Source organism: Brassica napus, chromosome C1, assembly GCF_020379485.1.
Source record: "Brassica napus cultivar Da-Ae chromosome C1, Da-Ae, whole genome shotgun sequence".
Lineage (NCBI taxonomy): Eukaryota > Viridiplantae > Streptophyta > Magnoliopsida > Brassicales > Brassicaceae > Brassica > Brassica napus.
This window is the reverse complement of record NC_063444.1, coordinates 16,111,022-16,129,834: the sequence shown is the minus strand read 5'-3', so window position 1 is coordinate 16,129,834 and position 18,813 is coordinate 16,111,022. Positions and strand designations below refer to the sequence as shown.

The 18,813-nt window shown below is 38.9% G+C and overlaps 2 protein-coding genes, 1 long non-coding RNA gene and 1 other non-coding gene across 5 annotated transcripts; 2 read left to right on the top strand and 2 right to left on the bottom strand.

Annotated features, from left to right (window-relative positions):
• The first annotated feature begins 51 nt into the window (after nucleotides 1-51).
• LOC111202252 lies at nucleotides 52-532 on the top strand. Its single transcript, XR_002655151.2, has 2 exons — nucleotides 52-239; nucleotides 393-532. It is a non-coding gene; the product is annotated as an uncharacterized LOC111202252 (long non-coding RNA).
• Nucleotides 533-573: 41 nt separating this feature from the next.
• LOC125575179 (putative cell wall protein) lies at nucleotides 574-849 on the bottom strand. The gene has a single exon (XM_048743719.1). It carries the CDS (start codon nucleotides 847-849, stop codon nucleotides 574-576), a length of 276 nt encoding a protein of 91 aa, XP_048599676.1.
• A 73-nt stretch (nucleotides 850-922) lies between these two features.
• On the bottom strand, nucleotides 923-3,655 carry LOC106376156. Of its 2 annotated transcripts, none has more exons than XR_007317926.1 (3): nucleotides 2,781-3,655; nucleotides 2,267-2,702; nucleotides 923-1,688 (listed from the first exon to the last, which is right to left on the bottom strand). It is a non-coding gene; the product is annotated as an uncharacterized LOC106376156 (transcript). The 2 variants fall into 2 exon arrangements; XR_007317925.1 differs by having other exon boundaries at nucleotides 923-1,679; nucleotides 2,781-3,639.
• Nucleotides 3,656-15,555: 11,900 nt separating this feature from the next.
• Nucleotides 15,556-16,650, top strand: LOC106374499 (ethylene-responsive transcription factor ERF054-like). Its single transcript, XM_013814510.3, has one exon. It carries the CDS (start codon nucleotides 15,603-15,605, stop codon nucleotides 16,482-16,484), a length of 882 nt encoding a protein of 293 aa, XP_013669964.2. The 5' UTR covers nucleotides 15,556-15,602; the 3' UTR covers nucleotides 16,485-16,650.
• Nucleotides 16,651-18,813: the final 2,163 nt, after the last annotated feature.

Here is an 18,813-nt window from a genome sequence, read left to right as displayed (position 1 = left end):
TGTCTCGCTTAGTTTTTGACTTTTTGTATCGCACCTCAAAGTCGCGAGAAAGCTGAGAAGAAGAAGAAGAAGATCGATCAATCTCGGAGACAATGGCGAGGATTGAGCTCATCGACGACGAGGAAGAGGATAAGATGAAGATGAAAAAGCGAAGCCATGGATCGACGAAGCTATTCGTGTTCGTTGACTATCTTTTCATCTTTATATTTTTCTGCTTCCTTTGTTTCACCATCTTCAAGGTATTGGACACGTGAATCTTACATCGGTTTGCTTTGGACACGAAAGACTTTGTCTGTTTTCATAATCGCCATTGTTTTATGAGCTTCTGGGATTTTGTCTTGATCTGACCAAACTCTAATTGTTCTTGTTTGTACTACATTTTTGGTTTGCAGTTATGTCTTTTTATGACAGCACATAAGCAAAAGCTCGTGATATATCCAATACATTGTATCTTTTTCTTGTGTATTGAAAGAGAGGGGATAACAAAGATATGTTGACTCTTATGAAATGACTAGTAGACTTGTTACAGACTCTTTTGCATCTAGCAAATGCGTATTCGTTGACTGTTTCAAGTCACGGTTGTGGAACTGGTGGAACTTGATCTTCTCTGGATCTTGGACCAGAAGCTTCGTATCCAAAGTTTGGTGCAAAGCTACTAGGGGTTCCATTAGAAGAAGTGGTGGGAGCAGCAGGAATTGGAGCTTTGTAAAAATGGAATGGCTTAAGACTTGGTGGCAGTAAGAACCACCCGAGTCCAGGAATGACACCAGATGGTTGGGCCACGAGGTTTACAAGAAAGTTCGAATGTTTGATCTCAGTGTCATTGGAGGAGTCGGGAATGTGACGCATTCCGGTCACTCCCCTGCACATCTAAGAAGCAGACTGTAACACCCGTATTTTCCAAAATAAATAATAAAAATAATAATCGTGAAATCCTCATTTATTAATCTTCATGAATTGTCTCCAAACACCATAAATTAAATAAATAGCCATAAATCCAAGTAACGTAATAAATTCCGAAAATATCGATAAAAGCATAAAACCGCAAGTCTGAAAAAGAAATGAAATAGAACACCCAAAGCAACAGCCCGATAGCAATCACTCCTGCTCGTCAGTCTCATCTGAAAGAGGAAGGAATAGGAGGGGTGAGCAACAGGGGAGTTACTCCGTGAGGTATGAGATGCTAAACACGCAAACCACTGACTTGAGTAATAGAACTTCCACTATGGAAGTTTAGCTCTAACATGAACAAACAAGACGCCTAAAGCATCACACAAACACAACACAAACAATGCGATGATAGCATATAGCTAGTCCATACACCCCCGCATCTCCTCATATGGATATATAATACGTAGCGTCGATAGTACAATATGTCTCTGTATCCCTGCCCTCTCAAGTAGCGTCCATGGTACAAACATCTCTGCACCACACGCCCGCAAAAGTAGCATTGCAAGTCCAGACGTCTCTGAACCCCTGCCCGTACAATCAAAGTAGCGTCGCTAGCCCAGACATCTCTGAGCCCCCGCCCGCGCACATAGTCCCTACTCATAGCCTTGGTTTTAAAAGGCGACCGCTTCGCTCGCCATGGCGAGTAGCGACCTGAGGCGACCTCCAAAACGACTCAGGACCCCAATGCTAAGCGAGGTACGAGAGTCGACCGCCTTTCCTCGCTACACCTGTATACACTGAGTCGATCATTGCGTCGCTACGTTGTTGATAATCAAACCGTTAACAAAATTTTGGTTTCAAAATAAGTAAAATAGCATATAAGTGTATTATACTCTAAATATCCTCTAAATATACTCTAAATATACGCTAAATATACTCTAACCGAATGCCCTAATCCATCTAAAAAGTAAAAACCCTAAGTGAATGTACTATATAATAGTAATACGTCCCCCTTACTTTTTCACAAGTTCTCTTGCTTTCTCTAAGCTACTGACGGCATAAGCTATTCTTTACTTTATCGGTTTGTTTTGTTAGTTAAAGTTTTAGTGTTTACCACATCATGTTGATCACATATAAGGCTCATAGTGTCATATCTTCTTTATCACATACCTTCTTTATTCACGCAAACCTCTTATATATCACGCATCATTCATTTTGTTTGTTAGAGGTTATTTTCTTAGCTTGTGTTAAGAACCTTATACGTTTATGTACCTAGTTTGTATTATATACGTAGCTTAACATTCTTTTTAAATTATGTTTACTATGTTTTTTTTCAAAGTTTCATATAATTCATGGTATTAGGAATAGAAGGTACCTTTTGAGCGGCTGATACGCGATGCGATCGCCATGAAACGCCATGGCGAGTGGCGAGTGTCGAGCCTCCTTTCGCCAATCCTCGCCACACGACATTTAAAACCAAGCTCATAGCTATGTGTACATACATATATATATATCGCTTCTCTTAACATCACGCAATCAATCAACGGTTGAATCCATCCTCTAGACTCCTAGTTCCAGTTTACAGTGAATGAACTAACTAACAACCAAGACTCAATTCAAACAGACAGATCATGATACGAAATCTAAACTACGATAGAGAGAATTCTACACTGGTACGGGATTTAATGAATAGACCCTCACCTTAGCCATGTTGAGAAAACACTCGGGATTTGTCCAACAAACTTCTTCGGTCAGGATTTAACAAGAATTAATTCTCAAATAATTCACACCTTAAGTCCACAATGGTTTCCCTACGCATGAACCAATTAAGGTTAAATTATATAAATGAATTTCTTGTAGCACAAGAAATTGAGAAGAGGACACTCAACTATCACGGCTCGGGTTTACGTTAGTGGCTCTCGTACTCCGACAACACGGGCTCCATCTACGATGACTAACAACTCATGGTCGTGCAGAACGGTGGTCGGCGGTGTTGAGACGGTGACTCCGGCTTGGCTCGTTTCCTCCTCACGTTCACTTATCGGATCAATATTAAACCAACCACAAAGCACTTGCGATTGATCTTGAACTAGCAAAGGTAGTGACATCACGGCGGTGGCTCTTCGGTGATGGATGGTTCGCGGGGAACGGATCGGTGGTGGTTGGTGTTAAACGCCGCAGCTCCAATTTAGATAGTGTATCCTCCACATCTCTTGGATATGATAACGACAATGACGAGAGTTGATAAAAGCTCCGGCGCGGCAAGGATCTCTTAACCCTCCTCCGGTAAGCATGGCGACTTTGGTAACATGCGGTGAGACTGCTCGTTTCCCTTACTCTTTCTCGGATCCAATGAGTGATGATGTGATTAGGGTGATGCACAAAAACTGACTACCGGTGGCTTATGATGAGATGAGGCGTTAGCGTGGAGAATAAAGCGCAGAGTGTATCACTAAGATGATGAAGCGGAGGTGGTGATTATTGTGGTCGGTGGATGGCAAAGAGAGAGAAGGCGGCTGAGATAATAGTAGAGCTTTAGGTTTTCTTTTCTTCGTGAAGAAAGGAGATAAATATGCATATACAAACGATCCCGTTTCGCAATGACCAATAATGAATGTAGGTTTTGGTTTAATTATAAATCTATTTAAACAAACCAAACCCGGTTAGCGTAACCGGGTCGTTACACAGACTTAGCAGAATCATTGTAGCAGTCAGTGTTTGCAGAGAACTCATTGTTGTTGTTAATGGAGAATAGAAGTAGGGAGATTGTATGTTTTTGGTTTGTGGGGGAAGGAGGAACAGAGTATTGTATATAACCCCTGTTCGTTTTATCAACGCGGCGGCATGCGACTGCGGCTCTAAATTATCGCTACAGTTAGGGCATGCACAGCAAAGTCACGACAAAATGGATTTGTTATTCTGACGCGGCGGCAAATAAAGTTCGGTAAAGAGAACGCTGATAATATTAGCGACAGCGGCAACACCGGTTTCCTGCCTCCCGATTATCAGCTTGCGGCTGGCTGCGTCTTTAAAGCTCCGAATTTTCTTCTTTCATAGGGTAATTGTTGGCCGCTGCCGCCACTAGTGGCGTCTTTAAAACGAACAGGGGTATAGTGAAATGGGTCAAGCTAATTATGGGTACATTAAACGAACATTAAGAAGTGCTTTATTTTCCAAAAAGAGAGCCTACAAAGTCCGGTGCCATCTTTGTATTTTTTTTTTTGGCTCAACTTTAACTTTTCATTAACCAATTCGTGGTAACGAGATTACAACCTCACAAGATTTTCACCCCACATACAATATCGGGATCTAGTATCACCTAGGAACACTTAGAAGGATCCTACGCTACCCGAATCAATCCGATATCGCATTTTTCACCACTCCGAGAACAAGTTCATTCCACTACTCGTAATGAACCGTCTCTTAAACCACTAAATTCTACCACTAAAAACCAGAATACAAAACATATCCTTAGCCTGCTGAAACCAATAATGAGAATTCTAAGAAACGCACGTAGCGAATGGAGCTATTGATTGGACTTTTGAGCTCGGCCATTGCTCATCACCGGAAAGGTGCTTCTTCTCACGATTGAGCGAGGTCTTCAATTAGAGCTCTTAGCAACTGGATTAGAGATCAAAAGAATTTGGCCGACCAGTTACTTCAACGCCAAACCGGCGCTTACTCCTCTCCATGTATCTAAGGGCTTCGGGACAGCGGTTTCGTAGCTGGGGAAAAACGGGTTGAGGTCATGGCTCCATTAACGGACAGCTTTAAACCTGAACAGCAGAAGAAGAGGCATAACTACCGGATAAGACAATAATCGGTACTGCGCATACCATGCCTCTAATCATGATCACCATTGGTCCTTCGAGCTCTCCCGCAGACCACTCGAAAAAGCAGAAGGACCGTCATGACTCGTCTCCGAGAACCGAAGAAACAACTTCTCCTAATTAGACGACTTCGCGCCAATGTCGCAACACTGCTTGAACAGAGAAGAAGCACTTCCCTTCCTTTCTCTGACCAAACCATTGACGATTCTTTACGGTCTCCGGAAAGAAACAGTACACACATCGCGAGAGAAAGTTTGGTGAACACACGTCCTCCGTACGAACCTCGGTGTGCCTCCATAGAGAGACTCTGGAGTTCTCTTGAGCGGTAGAAGACATAGAGCATCTCACACGCCGAGACAGCTCCTATTGTCACCACATCCACCCCTTCGTTGCAGACCTGAAACAATGGTCGGCAAGGTGAGACCAGCCTCCAAATCCGCATCCAAAGTGTCAAGCAAACAGTCATGCGCCACCGCCTCTTTACTGGGAGCCGACGAGACCAAAGTAAAACGGCTCGAACTGAACTCGACAGTAGAACCCTAAAAGCCGACCCAACTAGTGACCACCTCTTCACTCGACTCACTGCCGCTCCAGATCCGCTTTCGATATGTCCAGATCTTGCTCCGACGCGGTCAGAACAGCCACTAGCCACCATTAAACTCACCAGAGACAGCAAGTATGTCGCCGAGGGATGGAATGGTACCAGAAAGGCAAAAGGAAAAGGAGAGGGAGAGTTGAAGGAGTAGCCTCTGATGCCGCTAGTGTCGCGGACGCCGGGGGAGGAGCCGCCGCGTTAGGGTTTCTTCAGGTCACGAGGGTTTCGAGGGAGAGAGGAGCGTTCTTTTTTTGGAAGAACTTACAATGGTGCCATCTTTGTATTAGAGATGAGTTAAGTGCATGATTATCCACAAATGCTAATTAGTAAATTAACTAGTTACTCAGTTGACTTTCGGATGTGGAAGAAATGGAGAACTAAAACAAGGTATACGTTTGGATTGAAATACAATGCAAGTGGCCCATTTGTCTATCGAGGCCGGATAGTGAGTGGGCCTTCAGTTGTGACATCAAGGAGAGCTATTGTAATAACTTTAATATTGTTATAAATCATATTGTGGATGTCCATAACAGGCCCGGTTCATAACTGGCCCAATGCTAGAGAGAAAGAGAGTCGACCGTGAGGAGAGAGAGAGATAGAGAATCGACATCTTGATTTTTCCTTATTAGATTATGATTTGTACTCTTTCCATATTTGTATTTCTTTTCTTTAGTCTTTCTATTATTCTATGACGGTGTAATTCCCTATATATAAAGGGCTCCTTATGTTTATGAATAATACATAAACATAGATTTTATTCTCTAGTTTCACAACACGTTATCAGCATGATAGAATCTAAATCCCTAAGCTAAAACAAACCGCGTAAAACCCTAACCCTAATCGGTGAACATCCTTACCGGCGAACCATCCTATTCCCGATCGCGAAACCTTACATCCCGATCCTTGTTTACAATCTGTTCCCGATCAGCTTCAGCTCAAGGCGTTCCTGATCCTAGCTCAGACGATCTTGGCTTGTTCAACCTCAGCTCGTAAACAAGACGATCTCAGACAGCTCGCGGACAGCTCGCAACCCGATCAGCACGTTGGACAGCTCGTGTTCCCGATCTCAGCAATTAGACAGCTCGCGTTCCGATCAGTTCCAGCTCGCGGTTCATCTCTTTGGTGGTCCATTCAACCCTACTTGAGGTTAAGGTAATTCGATACCTTAAAGAGAACCCATAATCGAATTTGATTGTTTGATAAGAATCGAAATTATAAAAACTACAAACCCTAATAGTATGATCTAATGTTGAAATCAAAACCATAGGGTAATAGATCAAAACCCCAATGAGTAAATCGAAGCTCATAATCATATGTTCGATACCCCAAACCCTAATCGAGATTGATTGTTTGATCAATTAAAATCGAAACCTTAATGGTTTTGAATCTCAAAACCCCAATGATCTAAGATCAAAATCGAAACCCTAATATCCATGATCCTAGCCGCATACGTGCTTATTGCATGAATGCATGAAATCAATTTTATTTAAAACCTTAATACTAAAACACATTCGATTTTATAAACCCTAATTCGAAATCAAATTGATTGATTGAATGAATTAAAATCGAAACCCTAATCTAATGCTTTGAATCGAAATTGATTGTTTGAATGATTGTATGTTTGGATATAGTATGCTAGTCTTGATTAATTAAAACCGTATTGAATTTGATCACATAGAAATCGATTGCTATGATTGGTAATCTCATTCTTGAATTTGGTTGTTTGAATTGATAAAACCGATTGAATGATTTTCAAATTGAAGTCGTATTGATTGTTTGATCGAAACCCTAATGTCTTGAAATTAAAATTGAATACTATCTTGTTTGATTGATTAAAACCGAATGCTTGAATTGAAATAGAAATCGCTTGCTAGGTTAAATGATTTATGCATTCTCGTCTTGATAATGACCCGACTAGTATTGATAGTTTTCATACATTTTCGAATGAACCCTAATTGTTGCATTGCTCGACTGTTTGATTGCAATTACACATTGAACTCTTAGAAAACTGTTTGCTAAGATTGAAAACAAATAACCATTTTATTGATTGCATTGAAACCGTTTGCTAAGATTGTAGTCGTGCGGCTTGTTTGCATCATGCATGCATAATAGTACGAACTGATTGCATATAGAATCTGAATGCTAAGATTGAACATGTATGCATCATATACGAATGACCTATTTGCATCATACCTAGAATCCGGATTGCTTGAGCATATTGATTGCATTCGCTTGAACACTTTTAAATCTAAATTATGAAACATATGATTTCAGATGTCGAAAATCAACAACTTGGATTTTGCTGCCATAAGTATCTCTGGAGATAATTACTTGCAATGGGCACTTGAAGCTAAGATCATCTTAAAATTCAAGAGACTCGGTGAATGTATCATCGAGGGCAATAATGCAAGTGAGAAAGATAGAAACAGTGTGATATTAATTATACGCCATCATCTAATTGAGAGTCTCAAAGATCAGTATTTGACCATTGAGAATCCTCTAGACCTTTGGACAGAGTTGAAAACGAGATATGATCACCAGAGAACGGTGTTATTAGCAAAGGTTATGTATGATTGGAGGAATCTCAAAATCCAGGACTTCAAGTCTGTGGACGACTATAACTCGGCCCTGTTTAAAATAGTTTCAAAATTGAAACTGTGTGGTGAGGTTATAACCGATAAGGATAGAAAACATTTTCCACCTTCCACACAAGCAATGTGTTATTACAACAACAGTACCGTGAGAAGGGCTTCACAACTTATGCTAATCTGATCTCTTGTCTCTTGCTCGCTGAGCAGAACAATGAACTGTTGATGAGAAACAGTGAATTGAGACCTCCTGGAACAAACCCATTACCTGAGGCACATGCGACCGTAGAGGTTAAGAAAGAGTCGAACCATGTCCAGAGTGATAGCCAACACAACCGTGGTCGTGGAAAATGGCATGGACATGGTGGTCGAGACCGAAACTCGTTTGGTAGAGGCCAAGGCAACTCATATGGCTGTGGCTCCTATGGAGGCCGTAGACATGGCCGAGGCCGTGGTACATCTTTCAAGCCACAAAACTCGACCAAATCCATGTGCCATAGATGTGGTATGGATAATCTTTGGGCTAAGACATGTAGGACTCACAAACATATCGTTGACCTCTACCAATAGAGTTTGAAAAGAAAGAATCCTGAAGCTCATATCACTTATCAAGATGGTGAAGATGATTTCAATCATGAACGAGACGATCTTATGGATTATGAAACTTCAGATTGTTTTAAAGAATGAAGTTGAATTCAACATCTATGTTTCCGTGTTCTTTGCTTTATGTTTTCTATGTTTTGTTTGCTTTGAACTTATTTTATTAATGAATGAAAGTTTTTATATGAAGTCTGTAAAGTATCATTCCGTGTATAGCCAGTCTCATAGAGGGCTACGGCCACGCTAACATACTATTGCCTAAGGGTACGCATCTAGAAATATCTGATGCATTGTATTCACCTAGCTATAAGAGAAGCCTATTGAGCTTTAAAGACATTCGAATGAATGGCTTTCATATTGAGACTAAGGGCGAAGGAAACAAAGAGTTCCTTCAGATCATAGAGATCGGCCAAGGCTATAAGAAAGTCCTTGAGTCTATACATGCACTCTCTACTGGCCTTTTACTATGCTAAGGTCGGAATGATAGAGACCAATGCTGGTGAGTTCACGTCCCAAGCGTTTAATGATTACTGTATGTCCATTGGGGTAAGTGTGGAACACTCCGTGGCACATGTACATACACAGAACGGCTTGGCCGAATCATTCATAAAATGAATTCAACTAATAGCTAGACCATTGCTTATGAGGTCTAAGCTTCCGGCCACAGCTTGGGGACACGCGGTCTTGCACGCGGCCAAACTGATTCGTATCAGACCATCTAGTGAACATAAATATTCCCCATCACAATTGCTTACGGTTCATGAGCCAGACATATCCCATCGTAAGACATTTGGTTGTGTCGTCTATGTACCAATTGCTTCACCACAGAGAACAAAGATGGGACCTCAAAGGAGGATGGGGATATATGTTGGATATGATTTCCCCACGATTATAAAATACCTTGAGCCAACTACGGGAGATTTATTTAAGGCCAGGTATGCGGATTGTCACTTTGATGAATTCGAACATCCAACATTAGGGGGAGATAACAATAAGCTGATAAAAAAAGATTACATGGAATCAAACATCCTTATCTTGGCAAGATCCTCGGACTCAGAAATGTGATTTAAAAGTCCAAAAGATTATACATTTACAAAAGCTAGCTAATCAATGCCAGATTCCTTTGATGACCCTAAAAGAGTGACTAAGTCATATATACCAACTGCTAATGCACCAAACAGAATTGATGTTCAAGAGGGACACAATCAAGTTGCTATAGAGTCTAGACAACATTTGAAACGTGGTAGACCAATAGGTTCCAAAGATAAGAACCCTCGGAAAACTAAGAAAGGTGCAGAGAATGAAACCGAGGTTGTTGAAACCCTAGACAAGACCGCGGCCGTTCCTAAATCCTGGGACTTAACCGCGGCCGATCCCAAAATCCTAATAGCGATCGCGGCCGATCATGAATGCTTAGATGCGGCCGGCCCTGATGTATCTAATACTGATTCTTGGGACGCCAAGATTCAAGGTACTGAAGGTCCTGATAATAATGAGATCTCAATAAACTATGTCATGTCTGGGATACAATGGAACAGAAAGAATGTCGACATTGATGATATATTTGCATACAAGGTAGCACTTGAACTTATGGATTTGAATGAGGATCATGAACCCACGTCTATTTATGAGTGCACTCAACGATCAGATTGGATCAAATGGAAAGAAGCTATAAACGTGGAGTTAAACTCTTTAAAGAAGAGAGATGTCTTTGGACCAATAGTCCGGACACCATATGATGTTAAACCAGTCGGCTATAAGTGGGTCTTTGTGAGGAAAAGAAATGAACACGGCAAGGTCATGAGATATAAAGCACGGCTTGTTGCACAAGGATTCTCACAGAGACCAGGAATCGATTATGAGGAGACATACTCCCATGTGGTGGATGCTACTACTTTTAGATTCCTGATAAGTGTGGCTATAAGAGAGAAATTAGACTTGCGGTTAATGGATGTTGTAACTGCATACTTATATGGGCCACTGGATAATGAGATTTATATGAAAGTACCAGAGGGTATAGAGTTGAAAAACGAATCGAGTACTCGAGAAAAACACTGTATAAAGTTGAATAAGTCACTTTATGGATTGAAACAATCAGGCCGAATGTGGTACAATAGGTTAAGTGAGTACCTAGAGAGAGAAGGATACAAGAATGATCCGATCAGCCCTTGTATCTTTATAAAGAAATTCGGCCAGGGCTTTGTGATTATAGCAGTGTATGTTGATGATTTAAATATCCTAGGAACCTCTGGAGAGATCTCCCAAATAGTTGAATATCTTAAGAAAGAATTCGAGATGAAAGATCTTGGAAAAACAAAGTATTGTTTGGGATTACAACTTGAGTACATAAGAGATGGAATCTTTGTGCATCAAATGGCATATATAGAAAAAGTACTCAAGAGATTCAATATGGCTGAGTCTCACCCATTGTCTAGCCCCATGGTTGTGAGGTCTCTAGGCTTGGACACTGATCCGTTCCGTCCTATGATGGACGATGAAGATGTCCTAGGTCCCGAAGTGCCATATCTCAGTGTCATAGGAGCTTTGATGTATCTGGCTAGTCACACACGACCAGATATATGTTTTGCTGTGAACCTACTATCTAGGTTTAGCTCTTGTCCGACCCAAAAGCACTGGAACAGGATTAAACATGTTCTTCGTTACCTACAAGGAACGAAAGACTTGGGTTTATTTTATACTAACCAAAACAAAGAAGTTTTAGTTGATTTTGCTGATGTAGGTTATCTTTCAGATCCACACAATGCTCGATCACAGACAGGCTATGTTTTCACACATGGTGGAACAGCCATATCATGGTGTTCCATGAAGCAGACGATCGCGGCCACATCTTCAAACCATTCGGAGATCTTGGCTGTTCATGAGGCCAGCCGCGAGTTGTTCAGAACATGGGGAGTAATACGTGTTGTACTCTTTTTCCTTCACCATGGTTTTATCCCACTGGGTTTTCCTGGTAAGATTTTAATGAGGCAACATCTAAAGCGTATTACAATCCCTGTTTGGTTATGGCATCCAAGGGGGAGTGTTATAAATCATATTGTGGATGTCCATAACTGGCCCGGTTCATAACCGACTTAATGCTAGAGAGAGAGAGTTGACCGTGAGGAGAGATTATGATTTGTACTCTTTCCATATTTGTTTTTCCTTTCTTTAGTCTTTTCATTATTCTATGACGGTGTAATTTCTTATATATAAAGGGCTCCTTATGTTTATGAATAATACAGAAACATAGATTTTATTCGATAGTTTCACAACAATATTCATCACTATCGGATTCTTAATGGATATAAAACGTGTAATTATGTTGACTAACTTTTAAAAAGTTTTAGATGAGAATCTAAAATCTAATAGAAACAATTTTATACCAAATGTCCCTGATCCTTTGCCACTAAACCACCACCATTTAATTGTATGATTGTATCTTATTTTTTTGCCATTACATATATTTTACATAATAGCTACGGATTTCAAGATTTAGTTTAATAACTCACATATGACTAATGACTAGATTAACACACAAAAAAAAAAAGATAGAAAATGTATAGTTAAGACTGAAATGCCCCATCGGTTAAAAAAAATTAGTTCCCAGTAAAAATAAATTAAGGCAAAATTACTCTTACTTGACCAAAAAAGATGAAACCTCTTAGAAAAAAAAATACACCTCCACGATACTTTTCTCTTCCATGACCCCAAGAACCCTAAATCCCCAAATTGTGAAATCCTCAAACTCTTGACGCTCTTTAGTTTCCATCATGATTTCTCATCGATTTCTTCATCTCCACACCCTAATCAACCACTAAAACCTTCGATTCACATAGAAAAAGTGAATCCAAAACCCAAGCGACGAACCCTAAACCCCCTTTCTAAAAATTTCAGCTGCGTCGAATCTCAAGGCTTTCATCACTTATTCTCGTTGATTTTGACACTCTTACAAGCTCCTCTCCACATCAATCAGTTTAATTCACCTATTTTTGCCATCAAAGGTTAGTCTCTGTCAAATGATTTTTTTAATATTGAGTATCAAATGAATTCGATTTTGTTTTGATACAGAGTAGATAGAAGGTTGAAGTTCACAACTTAGGGATTCTTGTGGAACATGGTCTGATTCAGAAGACAAGCAAAAATATGGTAATCTAGGTGCCACGTTAGACCAGTTGGCGGCATCAGTCTTGGATGGACCTTTGCAAAAACGCAAGCCACAGCTGACAAAGACCCAAGTGTATCCATATGTAGGTAACTCAACTGTCAAAAGGATCATAAAAGGTGATGTCTCTAAAGCCTACTATGATCCCTTAGCTAAAGTTGTTGAGACAAAATTTAAGAAGCTACTGCATTATCTGCGAAGTCTTGAGTAAGTTTAATTATTAACTTGCCTTATTTGTTCTTAATAATTTGTTATTGTTAAACTAACTTGAGCTTGTTTTTTATTCATTACAGTGGTAGATGTAGACACACTTCTATATGAGGCTAATAACGCCAAGAAATGTGTGGGAAACTTATCGTTTTGGGTGGCTGTCAGATTATGTAAGTTTATTTCTTTTTCTTGTATCAACATGAATCCGGGTGGCTAACACACACTTTTTTTACAGCATATGGCATCTGCAATGCTTATGTTTCATAAAAGAGCTATGAGGGACCCTTCACCATACTCAGCAAAGATAGCTTTTCTTGAGCACTGGTTTGTCAAGATGTGGGTCAGAGACTACAAGAAATATGATCCTAAAACTTGGAAGTTCTCAAATACTTACAAGAAGGTGTTCAATGGCAATTACCCTACAGAGTTTTCCAACAACAGAAAGTGGCTGAAGGATGTGGATCGGTTGTTTCTTTGCCACTTGATAAATGGTGACCATTGGGTCGCTTTAGAAGTGGATCTTGACAAGAAAATAATCCATGTTTACGATAGCATACAGACAGTTGTCCCAAGCAACACGGATCTTTTAGAAGAGTGTCGTCCTTTCACGAAGATGATTCCTTTATTGTTGAAAGAAATGGTTCCAGAAAGGAAGAGTTTACAGCAGTTCAGGATTTCAAGACTTAAAAATGTTCCGCAGAATGAAGAGCCTGGTGATTGTGGTGTTTCCGCTCTGAAGTATATAGAGTGTAAGGCGATTGGCTGTGGTTTTGAAGGACTTTCTGATCAGTGCATTCTGGCAATGCGTATTAAGTTAGCTGCTGAGATCTATGATGAGGTTTCGGGTCTGTAGTATTTTAATGGGTTTTGGGTCGATATTAACATGTCTCTTATCTAATCCGTAGTCCTCATAAACCATGTTAATCATATCTTCAAAGCTTGTCTTATCACTGATTGGAATTACTTTGCTTCCTATTCTGTTATCAACGTGAAACATCCACTTATCCTTCTCGAATAACCACTGCCCACAAACGGCTATAACCCTCTCCATCAGTTTCTCTTGAGATTAACGTGAAATAGTCACTTGTCCAAAAAAATGATCGTGACTTGGAGAAGAAGAAGAAGTTTTACGGCTAAATCTAGGTTTTAATAACTGGTTGAAGGTATGGTCGGAATTTTGGTTTAATTAGAGCAAACCGGATTTTTTTTACTAATTAGTTAACTAATTAAGTTGTTAACCGATTCTGGATGAAAAAGTCTGCCATCCCTTGAAAGCCTGCGGTAACTAGGATAAAGCATGCCGTAAGTATGCCGTAACTAGAAGCATACTTATTCTGAAAGTTTGTTGTTTGTAAACATAGAAAGTATAAGTCTGCCATAACATGAAAAGAAAATATGCTAAATTATAAAAAAGTCTACGAGATAAATCTGCATGCCAGTACAAAACTTTCGACATATTACAAAACCTGCTATCATAGGAATAAAATCTGCCACTAAAAGTCTGCCAACGTAAAATAAATCTGCGAGTGTAATCAAATCTACCATCATGTGAGGTAAGTATGTGATCGTATAAGTCTACGATACTAAGTTTTTGGTAAAAAATAAATCTGCAACAGTTTATTAAAACTGCCATCAAGTATTGCAGCTTTTTTATAGCAGACTTATTTTACTATTTCGTTTAAAAAAAATTTTGATGACGTGCAGTAATTTTTTTTTCTGTAATTTTTTTTTGTTAACAAAGAAAATAAGGGCATTGTAGGCATAAAAAATATTTTAGTAATTAAAAAAATTATAAGTTATTCTAGTAATAATAACATAATTTGATGTTTTTTTAGTAATCTTCCCTTAGATTTATACATAAAATTCCTAAATGTTTAAACTATATGTATTCATCTACAGATATAGAAGATTTGAAGAACAACATCATGCATATACGGACTTGAGATAATACGTTGCAATTTAGTTACAAAATGAATGATGTTGTCTAGATAATAAATTAAATTAATTGTCAAACTAGCTTGGTCGGTTTTTAAAACCAAAAGAAAAACAACTTGGTCGGTTTTGCGAGTGTCTTTTTCCGAAGTGGAGAAGAAGAAAAAAATATTATAAAAAGGTGAAAGCTGAATTTGACCAATCGCCGCCCAGAACGACTGATTACAATAATCAAAGTATGTACATATTAAATACAGATAGCCCTAACTAAGTACTAGGTTGTCATCAAAATGGTAATTCTTGTGGGATGTTATCCTTAGCCGCGATTAGCCGACCATGACCAAATACAATACCATCATCAATTATTACATTCAATTTACATTAACTTCGGCAATCTCTTACTTACTGATATTTTTAACAGTCTAATCTTATCTTCTGAACTTGTGACTTGTCGCATTTAGAAAGCATGAATGGAATGTCTTCACCGTCCAAAAGAACAGAGAATGCCACGTAGCTGTACGGACGTGAATGTTTGTATCTCCGCGTTGTGTTTTTATCTTGTAAACTTTCCAAATGGACGGGGAATGAAAGAATTAGAGTGGAAGCAAAGAAATGATTACAGTAACCCCAAAAAGATAGTATTTGAAATAATAATAGTCAACCGAAAGCTGAAGATATTTTTATAGCTAAATACAAAAAGCAGTTGCCCCACATCTAATGTGCTCTCGTATTTAAAGTCCATGGAGTCATCTTTCTCTTACAAATAGAAGAAAACAACAACAACAAAGTGGAAGATGGACTTTGACGAGGAGCTCAATCTTTGTACCAAAGGTAAAAGTATTGTTCCTTCTTCTGGAGAAGCCTCTTCAACGACGTCCCCAAGATCTATCAAGAAGATGAGAAACCCTGATCATAGATCCAAACCCTATTTCCCATTTTCCTCTCCTTATTCTAACTCCTTGCCGGCTTTCCCTTTTTCTCTTGACCCAACGATTCAAAATCAACAACAACAGCAACTAGGATACCTTCCTATTAATCCTACAATACAAGGGCAAAACCAAATGATCTCGTTTAGTCCTCAACAGCCTCAGCAACATCAGCAGTATATGTTCAAGTATTGGAGTGACACATTGAACCTGAGCCCTAGAGGAAGAATGATGATGATGAACCAAAAAAGTGTCCTGCCTTACAGCTCAACCAAGCTGTATAGAGGAGTCAGACAACGTCAATGGGGAAAATGGGTCGCAGAGATACGTAAGCCACGGAGCAGAGCACGTCTCTGGCTTGGTACCTTTGACACAGCTGAAGAAGCTGCCATGGCTTATGACCTTCAAGCTTTTAAATTGAGGGGTCATAATGCAACACTTAATTTTCCCGAGCGTTTTGTGAATAAGGAAATTGAGCCTAGTGATTCAGCTGGTGCGTCAAGCTCGCTGCATGAGAAACAACCAGAAACGCCACAGCCGGAGGAGCAAAAAGAGGTTAACTTGGAGAGCAAGGAAGTAGCGGTGAGTGATGGTGTAGTAGAGGAAGGGATGGCTGAGGCATGGTTCAATGCGGTTGCAGCGGGATGGGGTCCTGAAAGTCCTCTTTGGGATGATTTGGACAATTCTCAGTTCTCACAAAGCTCAACATCTTCCTCTGCTTCTTGTCCCATGAGGCCTTTCTCATTTTAGGTTGTAGTTTAGGGTTTAGCTCATTAGCATTTGGATGGAGACAGTTTTTTGTGATCTCCCACTCCATACATAGTCTATATATATATATATGTGTGTGCGTTCATCATTTATATGTGTGTGTGTGTGCCGCTGATTATGCTACATATATAGATGTCCTATTAGTTCATCGAGTTTGTTTTCTGGCATTGTATCTGCACTTCAATAAGTTAGGACCCTCCCATATTATCCAGAGGTTATCTTGACAACTGCTTCTTATTATTTTTGTGCATCTGTCACTAGTTGTTGAACATTATTTTGCTATTTCACGAGTTTTATATAGGGTTTTTTGCAGAATTGACCTATAACTTAAAGTCAAACACAAAACTAACCTCCTGTTTTTTTTAAAATTGGTTTTGCCCTATTCACCCCACAAGTTCATATAATTTACGAAAATGCCATCAATTTTTTTTTCTTTTTTTTTTCGAAAATGACATTTTTACTCTCTCACCCTCATCATCTTCAAGTAATTACAAGATTGCCATTGTCATCAATACCACAACCACCATGAACAACCAATTTGAAGCTCTTAATGCTCCCAAAATCGATTTACCCTTCTTCTTTTTCCATTCTTGTGAATTAAACACAACATATCTCTCACTTTCTCTCCACAATGAGCTAAAAAAACCCAAGATTTTGATTCTAAATTTTTTATGGTTCATAGAGTCATAGAAGCTAACGATTCTGGGTGGTTACTTTCGTTTGTGATTCTGTGTGCTTGGAGAAGCCTTATGTATGCTAAGGAACTTATCTCACCAATTTAAGGTATGACATCGAGTTTTTTTCCAGATATGTTCGTCAGACGACTTACTTGGGAAGTCGTCTGGCTGTAGACAACTTACCTGGAAGTCGTCTGGTCAACGCAGAGGTTATTTTTGCAATTGACTTTGAAATCTGTAACCTGAGACGACTGAAAGTTAAGTCGTCTGTTTTTGTTTGGTTTCAAAAAAATTTCCAAAGAACCTAGACGACTTACATTTCAGTCGTCATAGGTTAGTTTTGCATTTGACTGGATAATTTCAGAAGTTTGACTTCCCCAGACGACTTACATTTCAGTCGTCTGGCGAAAATTAAAATTATAATATTTTTTTAAAAGTAGACGACTTACAGTTAAGTCGTCATAGGTTAGTTTTGCAATTGAAAAAAAAACTTCAAAATTTAATTATACACAGACGACTTATACTTCAGTCGTCCACGAGACGACTTACTTGTAAGTCGTCCAGGATTTTTTTCTGAGATTCTGGTCAAACCTCGTAAATCCTGGACGACTGAATTATAAGTCGTCTGTATATAATTAAATCTTGAAGTTTTTTTTTTCAATTGCAAAACTAACCTATGACGACTTAACTGTAAGTCGTCTACTTTTAAAAAAATATTATAATTTTAATTTTCGCCAGACGACTGAAATGTAAGTCGTCTGGGGAAGTCAAACTTCTGAAATTATCCAGTCAAATGCAAAACTAACCTATGACGACTGGAATGTAAGTCGTCTAGCTTTTTTGGAGTTTTTTTTTTAGCCAAACAATAGTAGACGACTTATTTTTCAGTCGTCCGAAATAACAGATTTCAAAGTCAATTGCAAAAAAAACCTCTGTGTTGACTAGACGACGTATAGTTTAGTCGTCTGGACAACTTAGATTGAAGTCGTCTGCGTCTTCTCCGCTAGTTTTTAAGTCTTCTACGTTAGTTTTTGAATAACTTGTATTTTTAAGAGTGATAAGTAACTTCAAGATATGTAAAACTCATATTTACAAAATATGTTCTCTCCCTTAGTTTTACTAAATTTGACTAAGTTTTTCAACGCAAACTTATAATAAAATATGATATGCTTTGACTAGTTACTATTGTTTGTTTCCATCTCTTAAGTATTATTGTTATAGACAATAATGATGACTATTGTTATGAGTTGGAAGAAGGGTTAAAATACTTCTTAAAATGTTGTATCAATATAAAGCTACCAACATTCTTGTTTATTAAGATGAGAAAAAGGCCATTGGAGTTTATTATTGCATATGAGAGATCCAAAGATAAGAAAAAGGCTACTGAAGTCTATTATTTCATTGATTTGTAAATGTGTAAACACATTGTTAGCACATTTAATACATCTTGGAAAACATTATTACTTATTTTACAAAAAATTCACAACTAAAAGAGTAGACATGCAATTCACAAAACAGACCACAAACAAAACTATTATAGATCATTCCTCTACAAAGACAAGCTTGGATTCCACTTGAGTAGACAAGACCACACGACTTTTAAGAAGTCCAGACGACTTCTAAGAAGTCCAGAC